The sequence below is a fragment of the Hemiscyllium ocellatum genome, chromosome 15 (genome assembly GCF_020745735.1).
Source record: "Hemiscyllium ocellatum isolate sHemOce1 chromosome 15, sHemOce1.pat.X.cur, whole genome shotgun sequence".
Classification (NCBI taxonomy): domain Eukaryota; kingdom Metazoa; phylum Chordata; class Chondrichthyes; order Orectolobiformes; family Hemiscylliidae; genus Hemiscyllium; species Hemiscyllium ocellatum.
In genome coordinates this window covers 69,261,303-69,282,150 of record NC_083415.1, presented here as the reverse complement: position 1 = coordinate 69,282,150, position 20,848 = coordinate 69,261,303, and the positions used below count along the sequence as shown (strand labels likewise).

Sequence of the window (20,848 nt, the reverse complement as noted above, 5' to 3'; positions counted from 1 at the left end):
GGCTGTGTGGAATGCCCTGCCCCAGAAGGCAATGGAGGCCAAATCTCTGGATTCATTTAAGAAAGATTGGATAGAGCTCTCAAGGATAGTGGAATCAAGGGTTATGGAGATAAGGCAGGAACAGGATACTGATTGAGGATGATCGGCCATGATCATATTGAATGGTGGTGCAGGCTCGAAGGGCAGAATGGCCTACCCCTGCACCTATTATCTATTGTCTATAAATAACAGATGCATATAAAAATGGTACTGCAATTTCATGGGCGATTTTAATCTACATGTTGATTGGTCACACCAAGTCAGTCAAGGCAGCCTTGAGGAGGAGTTCATAGAAAGTAACCGCGATAGTCTCCTCAAACAGTATGTAATGGAACCCACAAAGAAGCAAGCAATTCTAGATATGGCCCTGTGTAATGACACAGAAATTCTTAATGATCTCACAGTTAGGGATCCTTTTGGAATGAACTAATCACACTGTGGTTGAATTTAAAATACAGATGGAGGTTGAGAAGTAAAATCCAATACCAAATGTCTTGTGCTTAAACAAAGGAGAATACAATGGGATGAGGGAAGAGTTGGCTATGATAGACTGGCAGCAAAGACTATATGGTGGGACAATTGAGGTTCAGTGGAGGACTTTCAAAGTGACTTTTCATAGTGCTCAGCAAAAGTATCTAATAGTGAAAAGGAAGGACTGTAGGAAGAGGGATAATCAACCATGGATAACTAAAGAAATAAAGGATGGTATAAAATTGAAAGCTAATGCAGACAAATGGACAAAGATTAGTGAGAATCTAGAGGATTGGGAAACCTTTAAGGGTCAACACAAGGCCACAATAAAAGCTATGAAGAAAGGTAAGATGGATTATGAGAGTAAACTAGCTCAGAGTATAAAAACAGAGCATAAAGTGGTCCAGGACATTCAGCCTCAGACCTTCGGGTGATCATCAACTAAGGTGGACTTTGGGACAGGCAGCAGAGGAAAGTGGCCGAGCAGAGGCTGATAGCTAAGTTTGGTACCCATAGGGAGGGTCTCAACCGGGACCTTGGGTTCATGTCACATTACAGGTGATCACCATTGCACTACACACACACACACACACACACACACACTCAGACACATATATTTTGTGTGGTGAATTTGTACTTGCAGAGTTACATTGCAAAAACTGCATGAATTTATGTAAAACTCTGTTATCTCATTTTTTAGATTACAATCAATCTAAATATCAGGTCATAGACAGAGAACACAAGGGGCTAACACCTTCAACATATTGTCTAGCTATCACCATTGTTAACAGCTAACCTGAGAATGCAACTTTTAAAAAAAGGGTTTTGTGATTTACACATGAAAGAAGTGAAACTATCACTGTATTCTAACAGATGAAAGGCTTAACAGGCAATCAATTTTTCAATGTATAATTTCAGTTACATCACACTGCAAATTTTTGCTATAAATTCTGTGTTACGATCGAGCCCTCCACAATCACCTGATGAAGGAGCGTCGCTCTGAAAGCTAGTGTGCTTCCAATTAAACCTGTTGGACTATAACCTGGTGTTGTGTGATTTTTAACTTTGTACACCCCAGTCCAACACCGGCATCTCCAAATCAGTATAAAAACAGATAGCAAAAGTTGCTACAAATATATCAAATGAAAAAGAATGTCAAAGATACACATTGGCCCTTTAGAGAATGAGAAGGAGGATTTAATAATGGAACTAAGGACATGGGCCAAGGCGTTGAACAATAATTTGTGTTGGCCTTCACAGTGGAAGACATAAATTATATGCAAATAATTGACAGCAAAGAGGCTATGACAGATGAGGATCTAGAAACTAACACTACCACTAAAGAGGTAAGCGTTGGGCAAGTTAATGGGGCTAAAGGTAGACGAGTCTGTTGGTTCTAATGGAATGCATTCCAGAGTACTAAAAGAAATGGCAGGGGAAATAGCAAATGGACTTGGGGGTAATTTACCAAAATTTGCTGGACTCTGGGGTGGCTCCAGCAGATTGGAAACAGTAAATGTGATGCCACTGTATAAAAAAGGAGGTAAACAAAAGGTGGGTGACTATAGGCTCATTAGCTTAACTCCTGGAGTGGGAAAATGCTTGAATCTATCATTAAGGAAGAAATAGTGAGGCACCTGGATAGAAATTGTCCCATTGGGCAAACGCTGCAAGGAGTTATGAAAGGCAGGTCATATTTAACTAATTTACTTGAACCCTTTGAGTACATTATCAGCATGGTGGACAACGGGGAATTGGTGGATGCCATGCACTTGGATCTCCACAAGAAGGGCTCATTTCCGGAACGCTGATAGGGGAGGGGAGGGAAATATATCCTTGGTGGTGGGGTCCGTTTGGAGGTGGCAGAAATGACGAAGGATGATCGGATGTACCTAGAGGTTGGTGGGGTGGTGGATGAGGACTAGTGGGGTTCTGTCCTGGTGGCGATTGGAGAGGTGGGGTTCCCCTATCTGCATTCCGGAAAGACCACTCCCTCCGCAACTCCCTTGTCAGATCCACACCCCCCACCAACCCAACGTCCACTCCCGGCACCTTCCTCTGCAACCGCAAAAAATGCAAAACTTTCACCCGCACTTCCCCCCTCACTTCCCTCCAATGCCCCAAGGGATCCTTCAATATCCATCAGGAATTCACCTGCATCTCCACACACATCATTTACTGCATCCGCTGCACCCGATGTGGCCTCCTTTACATTGGGGAGACAGGCCGCCTATTTGCAGAACATTTCAGAGAACACCTCTGGGACACCTGCACCAACCATTCCAACCGCCCCGTGGCTGAACACTTTAACTCCCCCTTCCACTCCACCAAGGACTTACAGGTCCTTGGCTTCCTCCATTGCCAGACCTTGGCAACACGACGCCTGGAGGAAGATCGACTCATCTTCCGCCTAGGAACCCTCCAACCACAAGAGATAAATGCAGATTTCTCCAGCTTCTTCATTTCTCTTCTCCCCACCTTTTCTCAGTCCCAACCCTCAGAGTCAACACCACCTTCTTGACCCACAATCTTCTTCCCGACCTCTCCGCCCCACCCCTCTCCAGCCTATCACCCTCACCTTAACCTCCTTCCACCTATCGCATTCCCAACACCCCTCCCCCAAGTCCCTCCTCCCTACCTGCTTGGCACACCCTCCTCATTCCTGAAGAAGGGCTTATGCCCAAAATGTCGATTCTCCTTCTCCTTTAATGCTGCCTGACCTGCTGCGCTTTTCCAGCAACACATTTTTAAGCTCTGATCCCCAGCATCTGCAGTCCTCACTTTTTCCATGGATAGAGAGTGCTAACCAAATCCTCAGGAATAAAACCAATCAAGTGGTTGAAAGGGGTGAACTTAAAGCTATCATCATCACTAAGGGAAAAATACTAACCAAACTACTAGGGTTGAAGACAGATAAGTCCCCAGGGCCTGATGGCCTATATCCAGGATTTTAAAAGATGTGACAGCTAGAATACTGGATCCATTGGTTATTACATTGCAAAATTCTCTGGATTTAGGAAAGGTTCCAATGGATTGGCAAAATGCTAAATATAACGCCCTTATTCAAAAAGGGAGGGAGGCAGAAAGGGTAAATCATATTTGACTGATTTTCTCAAGTTCTTTGAAGATGTAACAAGTAACCAAAATAATGAAATGACCAAGGCATTGAGTAGGAATTTTGCATCAGCCTTCACAGTGGAGGACATGAATAACGTGTCAGTAATTGACAAAGAGACGAAGGTAGGCGAGGATCTGTAAATAATCATCATGGAAGAAGTACTGTTGGACAAGATAATGGAGCTAAGGATAGACAGGTCTTGTGGCCCTAATGGAATGCATCCCAGGGTAGTAAAAGAGATGGTGGGAGAAATAGGAAATGCACTTGTGGTAATTTTCCAAAATACACCGACTCTGGAGCAGTTTCAGCAGATTGGAAAACAACAAATATGACACAACTGTTTAAAAAGGGCAGTAGACAAAAGTTGGGGAATTATAGATCAGTTAGCTTAATGTCTGTAGTGGGGAAGATGCTTGAGTCTGTTATCAAGGAAAAAGTGAGGACTGCAGATGCTGGAGATCTGAGCTGAAAACGTGTTGCTGGAAAAGCGCAGCAGATCAGGCAGCATCCAAGGAACAGGAGATTCGATATTTCGGGCATAAGCTCTTCTTCAGGAATGAGGAAAATGTATCCAGTAGGCTAAGATAAAAGGTAGGGAGGAGGGACTTGGGGGAGGGGCGTTAGAAATGCAATAGGTGAAAGGAGGTCAAGGTGAGGGTGATAGGCCGAAGTGGGGGTGGGCGCGGAGAGGTCAGGAAGAAGATTGCGGGTTAGGAAGGCGGTGCTGAGTTCAAGGGATTTGACTGAGACAAGGTGGGGGGAGGGGAAATGAGGAAACTGGAGAAATCTAGTTTCATCCCTTGTGGTTGGAGGGCTCCTAGGCGGAAGATGAGGCGCTCTTCCTCCAGCCGTTGTGTTGCCATGGTCTGGCGATGGAGGAGTCCAAGGACCTGTGTGTCCTTGGTGGAATGGGAGGGGGAGTTGAAGTGTTGAGCCAGGGGTGGTTGGGTTGGTTGGTCCAGGTCTCCCAGAGGTGTTCCCTGAAACGTTCCGCAAGTAGGCGGCCTGTCTCCCCAATATAGAGGAGGCCACATCGGGTGCAGCGGATGCAGTAAATACTATCAAGGAAGAAATAGCAAGTTATCTAGATAGAAATTGTCCCACTTTAGATGCAGCATGGGTTCATGAAGGGCAGGTAAAGCCTAACTAATCTTTTGGAGTTCTATGAAGGCATTACAACAGGGACCCAGTGGATGTGGTGTACCTAGCTTTCCAAAAGGCCTTCAACTAGGTGTCACACAAGAGGCTACTGAATAAGATAAAGTTGCGTGGCATGATGAGTAAAATTAGCATGGATAGATTGATTGACAGACAGGAAGCAAAGAGTGGGGATAAATGTGTACTATTCTGGTTGGCAATCAGTAACTAGTGGTGTGCCTCAGGGATCAGAATTGGGACCACAATTATTCACAACTGACATAGATGATTTGGAGTTGAAGACCACATGTAGTATGTCCAAGTTTGCAGATTACACTAAAATGAGTGGCAGAGCAAAGTGTGTGGGTGACTCTGAAACTTTGCAAAAGGACATAGTTTAAGTGAGTGGGCAAAGGTCTGGCAGATAGAATATAATGTTAATAAATGTGAAGTCATCCACCTTGGTAGGAATAACAGTAAAAAGGATTATTACTTAAATGGTAAAAAGTTGCAGCATGCTGCTATGCAGAGGGACCTGAGTGTCCTTGTGCATGAATCACAGAGGGTTAGTCTGCAGGTACAACAAGTAGAACATAGAACATAGAACAACACGGCGCAGAACAGGCCCGTCAGCCCTCGATGTTGCGCTGACTTGTGAACTATTCTCAGCTTGTCCCCCAACACTATCCCAAAATCATCCATGTGCTTATCTAAGGATTGTTTAAATTAGGAAGGCAAGCGGAATTTTGTCCTTCATTGCTAAATGGACTGGGTTTAAAAGTAGGGAGGTTATGTTGCAACTATATAGTCTGGTGAGGCTATACCTGGAGTACTGCGTGCAATTTTGGTCTCCTTATTTGAGAAAGGATGTACTGGCACTAGAGGGGAGGTTCACTAGGTTGATTCTGGATTTGAGGAGGTTGGCTTACGAGGAGAGACTGAATAGATTGGGATTATATTCATTGAAATTCAGAAGAATGAGGAGGGATATTATAGAAACATATAAAATTGTGAAGTAAATAGATAAGATAGAAGTAGGATGTTTCCAGTGACAGATGAAACTAGGACAACAGGGCATAGCCTCAAAATTAGGGGGAGCAGATTTAGACTCTGAATTGAGAAGGACCTTAGTCACCCAGAGGGTGAAGCTGTGGACTTCCCTGACAGTGAAGCCATTGACGCTACTTTAGTAAATGTTTTGAAAGCTAAGACAGATTTTTTTGAACAACTAAAGAATTAAGGTGTACAGTAAGCGGGTGGTAATGGAGCTGAGGCCACGAAAAGATCAGCCATAATCTTATTCAATGCAGAATAGGCTCGAAGGGCCAGATGACCTACTCCTGCTCCTATTTCTTATGTTCTTATGTTTTTAAAGTGAATACTGAATGGCCTAGACAGGGTAGATGTTGGAAGATGCTTCCATTGGTAGGAGAGACTAGGACCCAGGGGCATGGCCTTAGAGTACAAAGAACAAAGAAAATTTACAGCCCAAGACCAGGCCCTTCGGCCCTCCAAGCCTGAGATGATCCAAATCCACTGTCTAAACCTATCGCCCAATTCCTAAGCATGTGTATCCCTCTGTTCCCCACCTACTCATGCATCTGTCCAGATGCACCTTAAATGAATCTACCGTGCCTGCCTCTACTACCTCTGCTGGCAATGCGTTCCAGGCACCTACCACCCTCTGTGTAAAGTACTTTCCATGTGGATCCCCCTTAAACTTTTCCTCTCTCACCTTGAACGCATGACCTCTCGTTATTAAATCCATCTCATTATTGAAGTAAAGGGAAGACCTTTTAGAACAGAGATAAAGAGAAACTACTTCAGCCAGAAAGTGGTGAATCTATGGAATTGAATGCTACAGAAGGCTGTGGAGGCCAGGTGATTAAGTACACTTAAGACTGAGATAGACAGGTTCTTGAGTATCAAGGGAATCAAGGGTTATGGGGAGAAAGCTGGAGAATGCGTTTGAGAAACTTATCAGCCATAGATTGAATGACAGAGCAGACTTGATGGGCTGAATCGCTTAATTTCTGCTCCTGTGTCTTTATGGTCTTATAGTCAAAGTGGATAATGGAGAACCCATAATTGTAGTACATCTGGAGTTTCAGAGCCATTGATAACTTGCTCCACAAAAAGTTAACACACAAGGCAATATTACATGGTGTTAGGGGTAATTTGTTAGCTTGGATAGAGGACTGGCTAAGCAACAGGAAGCAAAGAGTTGGGACAAATGGGTCTTTTCCTAAGTAGCAAGCTGTGAAGAGGGGAGTGCCACAGAGTTTAGTCCTTGGGCCCAAGTATTCACAATTTATATTAATGACTTGGATATGGGGATAGAAAGTACTATAGCCAAATTTGCAGATGACACTAAAATAGATGGGAAAGTAAGTTGCAGTGAAGAAATAAGAAATTTATAAATGGATATGGATAGATTCGGTGAATGGGCCAGAATCTGGCAGATGCAGTTAAGTGCGTGGTAATCCATCTTAGTTGGACGAATAGAAAGGAAACTTATTTCAACGTAGAGAAACTTCAGAGTACTTCAGTGCAGAGAGATCTGAGTGTTTTGATGCATGAATCGCAGAAAAGTAATCTGCAGGTAGACCAGATAGTAAGGAAGACAAATGGAGTTTTAGCATTTATTACTAAAGGAAGTGTGGCAGCAACTGAACAAGGCATTAGTGAGACTGCACCATGAGTACTGTACATAGTTTTGGTCCCCTTACTTCAGGAGGGATATAGTTGCATTGAAGGCAGTTCAGGGGAGGTTCACTGAATTGATTTCAGAGGTGAGGGGTTTATCTTACGAATAGAGATTGAGTGGTTTTGCTATTTACTGTCTGGAGTTTAGAAGAATGAGAGGAGATCTAATTGAGGTACATAAGATGCTAAAGGGGATTCATAAAGTAGGTGTAGAAAGGATATTTCCCCCTGTGCAGTAATTTGGAATGAGAGGTCAGAGCTTTAGAATAAGGAGTGACAGATTAAAAACAGATGAGAAGATATTGCTTCCCTCAAAGAATTGTGAATCTGTGGAATTCACTACCCCAGAGTGTTGGGGCATTGAGTAAATTTAAGGAAGAGATAGACAGATTTTTAATTCATAATGGGTTAAAGGGTTGTGATAACAGACAGGAAAATGGAGTTGATGCCAAGAGATCAGCTAAGGTCACATCAGATAAAGCAGGTTTGAGTGGCTGAAGTGGCTAGTCATGCTGCTAGTTCTAATATTTCTGCAGAGCTCTAATAAAACTGGAGTCAATAGGAATCAGGGGAAAACACTCCACTGGTTGGCGTCAGACTTTACACAAAGGAAAATGGTTGTGGTTATTGGAGATCAGTCATCTTAGCTCCAGGACATCTCTGCAGGAATTCCTCATGATAGTGTCCTTGTCCCAACCATCTTCATTTGCTTCATCAAATGAAGTTTCCTCCATCATAAGGTCAGAAGTTGGGAAGTTCACTGATTATTGCACAATGTTCAACACCATTTGCAACACCTTAGATACTGAAGCAATCCATTTCCAAACGCAGCAAGATCTGAACAATATCCAGGTTTGAGCTGACAAGTAAGAGAAAGTGAGGACTGCAGATGTTGGAGATCAGAGTCAAGAGCGTGGTACTGGAAAATCACAGCAGGTCAGGTAGCATCTGAGGAGCAGGAGAATCGACGTTTTGAGCATAAGCCCTTCATCAGGAATGAGGCTTATGGGCCGGCAAGCTGAGAGATAAATAGGAGGCGGGTGGGGCTGGGGGGAAGGTAGGTGGGATAGGTAGATGAATGTGGGGGGGAAAGGTGATAGGTTAGAGAGGAGGGTGGAATGGACAGATGGGAAAGATGATGGACAGGTCAAGAAGGCGGTGCTGAGTTGGAGGCTTGGGACTGGGATAAGGTGGAGGGGAGGGGAAATGTAACTGGAAAATCCACATTAATCCCATGTGGTTGCAGGATCTAAAGGCAGATGAGGCATTCTTCCTCCAGGCGTCAGGCGGTTAGGATTTGGCAATGGAGGAGGCCCAGGACCTGAATATCCTTGGTAGAGTGGGGGGGGGGGCGCTTGTAGAGTTCAGCCACGGGACGGTGGGGTTGGTTGATGGGGGTGTCCCAGAGATTTTTTCTGAAATGATCCGCAAGTTGGCGCCCTGTTTCCCTGATGTAGAGGAGAGCACAATGGGTGCAATGGATACAGTTTCCCACCTATCCATTCCACCCTCTTCTCTGATCTATCCTCTTCTCCCCATCTTCATTTACCTCTCACATTCTCAGCTACCTTCCCCCCAACCCGCCCCCTCCCATTTGTCTCTCAGCCCCCGGTCCTCCAGCCTCACTCCTGATAAAGGGCTTATGCGTGAAACATCAATTCTCCTGCTCCTCGAATGCTGTCAGTTCACCATATTGTTGAACTGACAAGTGGAAAATAACAATGTGCATTACAAATGCAAAGCAATGACGATCTCCAATAGTGAAAAGAAAACCATCACCTCTTGACATTCAATGACATTACTGTTGCTGAATCCCTCACCAGTAATATCCTAGGAATTAGCATTGACCAGAAACTGAACTGGACCAGCCATAAAAATACAGTAGATGCTAGAGCAGATCAGGGACTTGGCATCCTGCCACAATTAACTCAACTCCTGTCATCATCCATTCTCAAATAAATATTGAAAATTAGTATTTCCAATCAACAGACTTTGAAACTGGAGAGGCTTTAACATTGCTGTACTGTAGCATTGCTATTAGCATTTGCTTGTGCTGTACTTTTCTACGTTCTATATTCTATTTGGGAATTCCTTCCTGACAATCCTTTGTTTCTTAACCTCACTTTCCTCCTTTAAGACATTCCTTAAAGCCAACTATAGTATACGGATCCACAAGGGTTAATACTTGATTGAATGAAGTAAGCGCTACCACTGTGATGATATCATATAATCTTGAATAGAGTAGAGAAGAAGCATGCAGAAGAAAGACCTAAGGCTGATGTGCTTATTGCAATCTCATTGCCAGTAACAGTAATTTGGATCATATTCATGTAATCTGTAAACAGTGTGGTAATACAATAAACGTCATACTGTTGACTCAATAATAAAGTTAAGACCAAATGGTGGTTATCCTGATCAACACTAGACATTTCAGGTTTGAAGGAATCCACATACAAAACCTACCTCATTGATCAAAATTTGTTCATCAGTCCTAATTACTTCCTCATGTAACTTGGTGACAGATTTTGTTTTATTTTTAAACACTCCTTGGATAGTTCACAATATTAATGGTGTAAATGCAAATTGTTGTTTTTCTCAGGAAAACCATTGCACTGAGGGCAGTTTTCTGTGCACACTCTTTGTGCTACTTTGTTACTCGTTTCCCCATTGGCAACTACTCACGATCCTTATTATTGTGTTACTTTACCAGGTGAAGTCACTATAGTGCCAGAGGACCACTCTCTAATTAGAGAGGACACCAGGCCTCAGACAAAGAGCAGGTTTGCGAAAGTGGGCTTCACGGTAACCTCAGCCAGTGCAGGAAGCGAAATGCATTGTTGGCATCTTTGCATCATTCTGCATTGCAAACCAATCTCCCCCACCTTTCTGCCAACTGAACTAACCAATCCCTACTGTTGCAGAATGGCACCCATATATACCAACTCTCCTGAACTAGACACATCCTCCATCCACAGTTTATCCATTGATCTTACTTTTGGTTTTGGGATCATCATGCTCGGGTTCTGGATTCTCCTCCAATTCCTTCAGGGAAAATTGTTGCAGGCTTGTGACAGTATAAGAGCCCACAAGGATAGTGCGTCCAAATGCACGCTGTTCCACTACAAAGATGCTGAGTGGTGGGTGCAGGTACATCTGCTCTGGGAGGTCCTATGAAGCAACAATTCCAAATAAACAATTTCCAGAAGATTCCAATTAATTTTAAAAGCACAGAATCATTACAATGCAAAAGAAGGCCACTTGACCCATCACGAGTGTGCTGGTTCTCCTAAGGAGCAATTCACATACTGTCCTTCTGCTGCCCTCTCTCACAATTCCAACACTCTTCTTCAAGATACAGAGGCTGATGAGGTAGAAGGTGACAACAAAAGAACAACATACCATGGATCAGGGACAAGGGGGTGAGGGGTGTGAGCAGAATGTGTGAAGTGGAAAATACATGTGATCATAGTGGGAAAGAAACTTTGGTTGAGGTAAAAGAAATGTCAGAAGCATTCATATGGAATTCTGCCATCTGACAACACCCACAACTGAAACCAAGACATTGGGAGAATTGAACAGAGTCTGTACAGGATGCCATGTGCAATGAAGTGAATCACAGTCGCTGTAGGGTCAGAGAGCATGTAGTGAATATTTGTTGATAGGCCACATTGACATAGGAAAATCAAGAAAGGGAAATGAAGAGTCAGGAATTAACGATAAAAGGGTGAAAAATTTCTTCTTCAATTGGAAGAAATTTTAAACTTCAAGACAACAGCAGGGAAAAACATCAATATAGTTAGCATATGCCAGAGAAATAGATGTTAGAGGAAACTTGAGTAGAGGAATGAGGAATATTCCATATATCATTCACAAATGCTGACATAGCTAGGATCAACAACTAGAACCATTGCTGGGACACATGTTGGGACCATCATAACCAGACCTGCCAAACCAGCCGAGGTTTTCACAACTGTTTGTTCTTAGATTTCCAGTATTTACAGTATGTTTCTTCTCCATCCATACAAGACAATGTTAATAACAATTTAAATATTTAATTCATGACAGCTTCGATTGAAGTTATTGCATAATAGTTCAATACATACCACTTCAAAATACTTCACAAGTTCATCAAAGTTAGGATTCTCCTTGTAATTTGTAATGATTTCAGACTCGACTTTCTGACCTGCACATTCTATTGTCACCTGTGGTTGCTCCACTTCAAAAAGGTTTATACGTTTCAGTTCCCTGAGACCCCAGAACAGAACCTAGAAAAATAAAATCCATTTAATGGCCCTGTACATGAGAAGGTTCAAAATGTGCTAGTGAACATTGAGTCTGTGGCAGAGCTGTGAGAGATAGTTGCTGGAACACATTCAGGTCGGCATTGTTCTGCAGCTTTTCTTGGTCCATGGTCAGTGATGATAGTTTTTTTTTACACCAGCTTCAAACAACATTTTGACAGCACTTGTTCTCTATTTATGAAACCCAGTAGCCATATTCTTTGCTAACTACTCTCTTAGTATATCTTGTCATCATCAAAGATCTCTGCACAAGAATTCCTGGATCCTGAGTCCCAGTACACAAAACTGTCATTCTGTCTACATTGCCTCTTCCTTTTCCTTCTTCAAAAATACATCATCTCATCTTTCTCTATTAAATTTTATCTGCCATTGGTCTGCCCATTCTGATAGCTTCCATTAGTACTGTTGCAGTCGATTTCTATCACCTTCTCTGTTTGTCACTTCTCCAAGTTTGGAATCATCAGCAAATTTTGTAACACAAACAAAAATTGTTGGAAAAACTCAACTGTTCTGGCAGCATCTGTGAAGAGAAAGCACAGTTAACATTTCAGTTTAGTGACCATTCTTCAGAACTGGACTCAAAGTATTTTCTCCCCACTAGATGCTGCTAGACCTGCTGAGATCTTCCAGAAATTTCTATTTGCATTTCTGATTTCCAGCAACTGCAGTTTTGTTCATCAAATATTGTTATTTGACTTTTGTCCATTTGTCAAGTCTTTATAATTATCACTACACTGACCATTGAGGTATATATCTGTCAGCATTCTCCAGTCCTAAAAGTAACCATTTCCCACAACTCACTGGCTTCTGCCTCTCCAGGACACCCACCCTAACCAACATTTTTTCCAATTGGACAACAACCTTGTATTAAAATGGCAACAAATTCAGCATGGTTCTACCTCAATTCTGAATGTCTTGAGCTTTGGCCGAATTCCTGCAGGAATAATGAAATATTTCCTCTGTTCATCCAGATATTCCGGATCCTTAGATTCCACGTCATCTGGGAGAGATGGCTGAAAAGAGAGTTGTGTCTTTAAGGTCAGAGCTGCATTCTCCCATTTCCTCACCTTCATTTTACCTTTATAAGTCCTCTGGGACTCACTTGTAAATTTTATCTTCCTCCATGAGGACACGGTGAAAATATTTTTTAAAGTCTTACATTGTATAACAACTTTCTCTACAACACAACATTCCAAAGCTCTTTACAGTCAATGAAATATTTTCAAAATGTAGTCACTGTAGTAACATAGAAAATGTGGCAACCAATTTTCATGTACAATTTTTTAATTTGTTGTTGGGATATGAGCTTTACTAACTGGGCCAGTGTTAGGTGTCCATCCCTAATTGCCCTATTGAAGGTGGTAGTGAGCTGCCTTCTTGCACTTTGCAGTCCACAATGCTGGTTGGGAAGTGGGGGCTTACAGCAACACTGAAGGAATGGTGATTTGTTTCCAATTTAGGATGGTGAGTGGTTTGGAAGTGAACATGCAGGAGGTGGTATTCCTATGAAACTGCTACCTTTGACCAAGTTGGTAATGGTCATAGGAGCCTTGGTGAGTTATTGCAATGCATCATGTAAGTAATGTAGAGATAGGCGCTAATAAAACCTACATCGGTGCCACCTTATGCTCCCCTGAGGAGGTTGAACAGTTCATCAACTTCACTAATACATTCCATCCCGACCTTAAATTCACCTGGAACATCTCTGACACTTCCCTCCCCTTCCTAGACCTCTCCATCTCCACAAATGGTGACCGACTCAACACTGACATCTTCTACAAACCCACCGACTCCCAGGACTACAACTCCTCCCACCTTGCCTCCTGTAAAAATGCTATCCCACATTCCCAATTCCTCCGCATCTGCTCTCAGGAGGACCAGTTCCACCACAGAACACAACAGATGGTCTCCTTCTTTAAAGACCGCAATTCCCCTCCCACATGGTTGATGATGTCCTCCAGCGCATCGCATCCATTTCTTGCACCTCCGCCCTCGAACCCCACCCCTCCATCCACAACAAGGACAGATTCACCGGTCCTCACCAACCTCCATATACATCACATCATCCTCTGCCATCTACAAATGGACCCCACCACCAGAGATATATTTCCCTCCCCACCCCTATCCACTTTCCGTAAAAAAAATTCCCTCCACGACTCCCTTGTCAGGTTCACACCCTCCCATCAAGCCACCCTTCCCACCAGGCACCTTTTGCCACCGCAGAAACCTGCGCCCATATCTTCTCCCTCATCTCAGTCCAAGGCCCCAAAGGAGCCTTCCACATCCATCAAAGTTTCACCTGCACACATGTCATTTACTGTATCCGTTGCTCCGGATGCGGTCTCTTCTACATTGGGGAGCAGGACGCCTACTTGCAGACCGCTTCAGAGAACACCTCCAGGACACCCACCCTAACCAACCACACTGCCCAATGGCTGAATACTTTAACTCCCCCTCCCACTCCGCCAAGGACATGCCAGTCCTCGACCTCCTCCATCGCCATTCCCTAACCACCTGACATCTGGAGGAGAATGCCTCATCTTCTGCTTTGAGACCCTCCAACCCAATAGCACCAGTTTCCTCATTTCCCCTCACTCCACCTTATCCCAGATCCAACCTTCCAACTTGGCACTGCCTTCCTACCTATCCATCTTCCTTCCCAATTATCCACACTACCCTCCCCTCTGACCTATCTCATATACATCACACCATCCTCTGCCATCTACAAATGGACCCTTATCGCACTCTCAGCTACCTTCTCCCTGGCCCCAATACCCTCCCATTACCTCACCACCTCCTTGGCTCACAGCCTCATTCCCGATGAAGGTCTTTGGCTCTCCTGCTCCTCAGATGTCTAACCTGTTGTGTCTTTCCAGCACCACACTCTTGACGCTTAACTTAATTCTGTAAGTTTTAGAACACTCATAGATAAAGAAGAGAGTGGTCCTCAGGGAAGAGTACTAAACTGGGCCAAAGCCAATTATATCAAAATTAGCAGGAGCTGGGAAATGTGGATTGAACACAGCTATTTGAAGGGAAGTCCACATTTGAGATGTGGGAGGCTTTCAAAGATAGGTTAACGGTAGAGTAGGATAGGCAAATGCCGTTGAAGGCAAAGGATAGGAAGGACAAGATTTGTGAACCATGGATGACAGCAGAAATTGTACGACTAGCCAAGAGAAAAAGGGAAGCGTACATAAGGTCTAGGCAGCCGGGCCCTGGAGGAATATTGGAAGCGTAGGACAAGTCTTAAATAAGAATTCATGTGGGCGAAAAGGGGTCATGAAATATTTTAGCGAGCAGAATTAAGGAAAATCCCAAAGCATTTTATTCTTATGTAAGAAGCAAGCAGGTAACTAGAGAAAGGATTGGTCCACTAAAAGATAATGAAGGAAGGCTGTGTGCTGAACCTGAGAGAATGGGTGAGATTCTGAATGATTGCTTTGCATCAATGTTCACCGAGGAGAGTAACATAATGAATCTTGACATTAGAGAGAGAAGTTTGATTAATCTGGATCACATTGGCATAAGTAGAGAAGATGTGTTGGGTAAGCTAGAGGTTATTAAGGTGGATAAATCCCCAGGACCGGATGGGATCTATCCCAGGTTGCTGAGGGAGGCGAGAGAGAAACTGGCTGGGGTCCTGACAGATATCTTTGTGGCATCATTAAATACAGGTGAGGTGCCGGAGGACTGGAGGGTAGCTTATCTTGTCCCCCTGCACAAGAAGGGTAGTAGGGATATTCCGGATAACTACAGACCAGTGAGCCTGATGTCAGTGGTGGGGAAGTTGCTGGAGAGGGTACTGAGGGATAGAATCTATTTATATTTAGAAAAGAATGAGCTTATCAGTGGTACGCAACATGGTTTGGTGTGAGGAAGATCGTGCCTTATCAACTTAATAGAGTTCTTCAAGGAAGTGACCAAGTTGTTAGATGTCATATACATGGATTTTAGTAAGGCGTTTGATAAGGATCCCCATTGTAGACTAATGGAGAAAGTGAAGTCACATGGTGTGCAGGGTGTTCCAGCTAGGTGGATAAGGAACTGGTTGAGCAACAGGAGATAGAGAGTAGTAGTTGAAGGGAGTTTCTCGAAATGGAGAAAGGTGACCAATCGTGTTCCACAAGGGTCAGTGTTGGCTCCACTGTTGTTTGTAATATACATAAATGATCTAGAAGAGGGCACTGTTGGTATGATCAGCAAGTTTGCAGATGACACAAAGATTGGTGAAGTAGCAGAAAACATAAGAGATTGTCAGAAAATACAGGAGGATATAGATAGACTGGAGAGTTGGGCAGAAAATTGGCAGATGGCTTTCAATCCAGACAAATGTGAGGTGTTGCATTTAGGCAAGTCTAATTCTAAGCAAATTATACAATGAATGGAAGAGCCTTGGGAAAAGTTGATGGGCAGAGAGATCTGGCAGTGCAGGTCCATGGTACCCTGAAGGTTGCTGCACAGGTGGATAGAGTGGTCAAGCAGGCATATAGTATGCTTACCTTCATTGGACGGGGTATTGAGTATAAGAGCTGGCAAGTCATGTTAAAATTGTACAAGACATTGGAAAAGCACAGCAGTTCAGGCAGCATCTGAGAAGCAGGAAATTCAACATTTTGGGCAAAAGCCCTTCATCTATTCCTGATGAAGGGCTTTTGCCCGAAATGTCGATTTTCCTGCTTCTCAGATGCTGCCTGAACTGCTGTGCTTTTCCAGCACCACTCTAATCTAGAACCTGGTTCCCAGCATCTGCTGTCCTTGTTTTTACCAAGACATTGGTTCGGCCACATTTAGAATATTGTGTACAGTTCTGGTCGCCACATTACCAAAAGGATGTGGACACTTTGGAGAAGGTTCAGAGAAGGTTTTCGAGGATGTTGCCTGGTATGGAAGGTGCTAGCTACGAAGAGAGGTTGAATAGGTTAGGTTTATTTTCATTAGAAAAAAAGAGATTGAGGGGGGACCTGATTGAGGTTTACAAAATCATGAAGAGTATAGACACGGTGGATAGAGACAAGCTTTTTCCCAGGGTGAAGAATTCAATAATGAGAGGTCATGCTTTCAAGGTGAGAGGTGGAAAGTTTAAAGGGGATACACGCAGCAAGTACTTCACACAGAGGGTGGTGGGCATTTGGAATGTATTGCCAGCAGAGGTGGTAGAGGCAGGCACGGTAGATTCATTTAAGATGCGTCTGGACAGATGCATGCGTACGTGTGGAGCAGAGGGATACAAATGCTTAGGAATTGACCGACAGGTTTAGACAATACATTTGGATCGGCTCAGGCTTTAAGGGTCTGTTCCTGGGCTGTAAATTTTCTTTGTTCTTTGTTCTTTAATAAAACAGGCTGTCTTGTTCTGGATTGTATATATTTTCTTGAGTGCTCTTTGATCTGTACCCATCCAGGCTAGTCGGGAATATTCCATCACACTGCTGATGCAATACAAGCCTTAACACAGTTGGTGATTTGATACATTATGCAAAGCAATACGTTTATAACAATCATGTCAAAATAAGGCAAGAGTAGCTATGTATATTTCACTGAGCACATCTGCTATGGTGGAATTTGAATTCATATCCCCACAGCATGTCTGAGCATTACTAGTACATTGCCACCAACCCACCATCTCTCATGATTTAAATTAACACATTCCGATTTTTATTCTGAAAATCAACAAGTCCTGAAATCTCAATCCTGAGGCTGCCAGATTTCAGACAGTGAATCCATACAACTACACAGAGCATTGGCGAGCCCACACTGAAAGCAGGCTTTGTGCAGCCTGCTGGTGGTGACATAAGAATGGGCAGGCAGATGGAATTAGGCTGGGGGCTGCATGTCAACATTCCTGGTAGCAGGAAAACTGGAAGCAATAGAGTCAGTGGCAGAAACTTCACCTGCTAGTTGGAAGGAAGCTCACTGATTTGCGTAATTTTTCATTTACATAAAATCTAATGCAATTTGATGTAGTTTATTCCTGTCTCTTCAGTTTAGTGACTTTCACAAGTGTCTTTTATATTTTCTGAAAATGTGTTGCTGGAAAAGCGCAGCAGGTCAGACAGCATCCAAGGAACAGGAAATTTGACGTTTCGGGCATAAGCCCTTCATCTTTTATATTTTCAGCAACCACATCCCATTGAATATTGTGGCTGCCGTGACGACTCTTCCTTTGGATCACCAGATAACTGAATCACAGGCACTGCATTGATCAGAGATGTTGTCTCCATGTCAAAACTTGTGGAGCTAACATTCTGAGGGGCAGAGCATCAAACAGGAAATTCAGAACCAGAAGAGTTAGATCTGAAATTTAAAGGTGGCAGTGCCCAACTGAAATGGTGATCAGCCATCCCTTAAACTGGCAAGAACTTGAGTGCAGAAGAAAAGAATGTTGCCTACAAGGATTAGTAGAACTAGTGAACATAAAAACATACAAATTAGATGAGTAGACCATTCAACCCCTCATGTCAGTTCTGTCATTCAATAAGATCATGTCTGATCTGATCTGCAAGGCACAATTAATACCTGAGCTGAAAATGTGTTGCTGGTTAAAGCACAGCAGGTTAGGCAGCATCCAAGGAACAGGAAATTCGACGTTTCGGGCCAGACCCCTTTATCAGGAATGAGGAGAGTGTGCCAGGCAGGCTAAGATAAAAGGTAGGGAGGAGAGACTTTGGGAGGGGCGATGGAGATATGATAGGTGGAAGGAGGTCAAGGTGAGGGTGATAGGCCAGAGTGGGGTGGGGCAGAGAGGTCAGGAAGAGGATTGCAGGTTAGGAGGGCGGTGCTGAGTTCAAGGGAATCGACTGAGACAAGGTGGGGGGAGGGGAAATGAGGAAACTGGAGAAATCTGAGTTCATCCCTTGTGGTTGGAGGGTTCCCAGGTGGAAGATGAGGCACTCTTCCTCCAACCGTCGTGTTGTTATGCTCTGGCGATGGAGGAGTCCAAGGACCTGCATGTCTTCGGTGGAGTGGGAGGGAGAGTTAAAGTGTTGAGCCACGGGGTGGTTGGGTTGGTTGGTCCGGGCGTCCCAGAGGTGTTCCCTGAAGCATTCTGCAAGTAGGCAGCCCGTCTCCCCAATATAGAGGAGGCCACATCGGGTGCAGCGGATGCAATAGATGATGTGTGTGGAGGTGCAGGTGAATTTGTGGCGGATATGGAAGGATCCCTTGGGGCCTTGGAGAGAAGTAAGGGAGGAGGTGTGGGCGCAAGTTTTGCATTTCCTGCGGTTGCATGGGAAGGTGCCGGGAGTGGAGGTTGGGTTGGTGGGGGGTGTGGACCTGATGAGGGAGTCACGAAAGGAGTGGTCTTTGCGGAACGCTGATAGGCGAGGGGAGGGAAATATATCCCTGGTGGTGGGGCCCGTTTGGAGTTGGTGGAAATGACGGCGGATGATACGCTGTATAAGGAGGTTGGTGGGGTGGTAGGTGAGAACCAGTGGGGTTCTATCTTGGTGGTGGTTGGAGGGGCGGGGCTCAAGGGCGGAGGAGCGGGAAGTGGTGGAGATGCGGTGGAGGGCATCGTCGATCACGTCTGGGGGGAATCTGCGGTCCTTGAAGAAGGAGGCCATCTGGGCTGTACGGTATTGGAACTGGTCCTCCTGGGAGCAGATGCGGCGGAGATGAAGGAATTGGGAATATGGGATGGAGTTTTTACAGGGGGCAGGGTGGGAGGAGGTGTAGTCCAGGTAGCTGTGGGAGTCAGTCGGTTTATAGTAGATGTCTGTGTTGAGTCGGTCGCCCGAGATAGAAATGGAAAGGTCTAGGAAGGGGAGGGAGGAGTCTGAGACAGTCCAGGTGAATTTGAGGTCGGGATGGAAGGTGTTGGTAAAGTTGATGAACTGTTCAACCTCCTCGTGGGAGCACGAGGCAGCGCCGATACAGTCATCGATGTAGCGGAGGAAAAGGTGGGGGGTGGTGCCAGTGTAGTTGCGGAAGATGGACTGTTCCACATATCCTACAAAGAGACAGGCATAGCTGGGGCCCATGCGGGTGCCCATGGCAACTCCTTTCGTTTGGAGGAAGTGGGAGGATTGGAAAGAGAAGTTATTCAGGGTGAGGACTAGTTCAGTCAGTCGAAGGAGGGTGTCAGTGGAAGGGTACTGGTTGGTGCGGCGGGAAAGGAAGAAGCGGAGGGCTTTGAGTCCTTCGTGATGGGGGATGGAGGTGTACAGGGACTGGATGTCCATCGTGAAGATAAGGCGTTGGGGACCGGGGAAGCGAAAATCATGGAGGAGGTGGAGGGCGTGGGTGGTGTCCCGAACGTAGGTGGGGAGTTCTTGGACTAAAGGGGACAGAACCGTGTCGAGGTACGCGGAGATGAGTTCGGTGGGGCAGGAGCAGGCTGAGACAATGGGTCGGCCGGGGCAGTCAGGTTTGTGGATTTTGGGCAGGAAGTAGAAACGGGCGGTGCGGGGTTGTGGGACTATGAGGTTGGAGGCGGTGGATGGGAGATCCCCAGAGGTGATGAAGTTGTGGATGGTCTCGGAGATGATGGTTTGGTGGTGGGAGGTGGGGTCATGGTCAAGGGGGCAATAGGAGGAGGCGTCCGCGAGCTGGCGTTTGGCCTCAGCGGTATAAAGGTCGGTGCGCGAAGTACTACCACGCCTCCCTTGTCTGCCGGTTTGATGGTGAGGTTGGGGTTGGAGCAGAGGGAGTGGAGGGCTGCACGTTCTGAGGGTGAGAGGTTGGAGTGGGTGAGAGGGGTGGACAGGTCGAGTCGGTTAATGTCGCGGCGGCAGTTGGCTATAAATAGATCGAGGGCGGGTAAGAGGCCGGCACGGGGTGTCCAGGTGGATGGGGTATGTTGGAGGCGGGAGAAGGGGTCGTCAGAGAGTGGGCGGGAGTCTTGGTTGTAAAACTGCGAGTTCAACACGCGGCGAGATATTGATCGCTACCACAATTAATACCTGACAGTTTTCCACACCAGAGGTCCCACATTCACAGTCTAATTGACAGCGTTTCCACAACTAGCAACGGGTGATGAATCTATTGTTAATTTTAAATGTGTGATAGTTAAAGTTTTGTTAAGCAAAGGTGTTAAGAGATATGGGACAAAGCTAGGTGTATATAGTTAGGCCAC

The 20,848-nt window shown here is 44.8% G+C and overlaps 1 protein-coding gene across 2 annotated transcripts in view; it reads right to left on the bottom strand.

Annotated features, from left to right (window-relative positions):
- The window catches only part of fer1l4 (fer-1 like family member 4), a 355,704-nt gene that overhangs the window by 172,337 nt on the left and 162,519 nt on the right, over positions 1-20,848 (bottom strand). For both annotated transcript variants that reach the window (XM_060836605.1, XM_060836606.1), the window contains exons 24-26: positions 12,672-12,785; positions 11,575-11,736; positions 10,465-10,639 (exon numbers count right to left, since the gene is read on the bottom strand). In XM_060836605.1, coding sequence (XP_060692588.1) covers positions 10,465-10,639; positions 11,575-11,736; positions 12,672-12,785 — 451 coding nt within the window. The remainder of the gene's footprint in view (positions 1-10,464; positions 10,640-11,574; positions 11,737-12,671; positions 12,786-20,848) is intronic.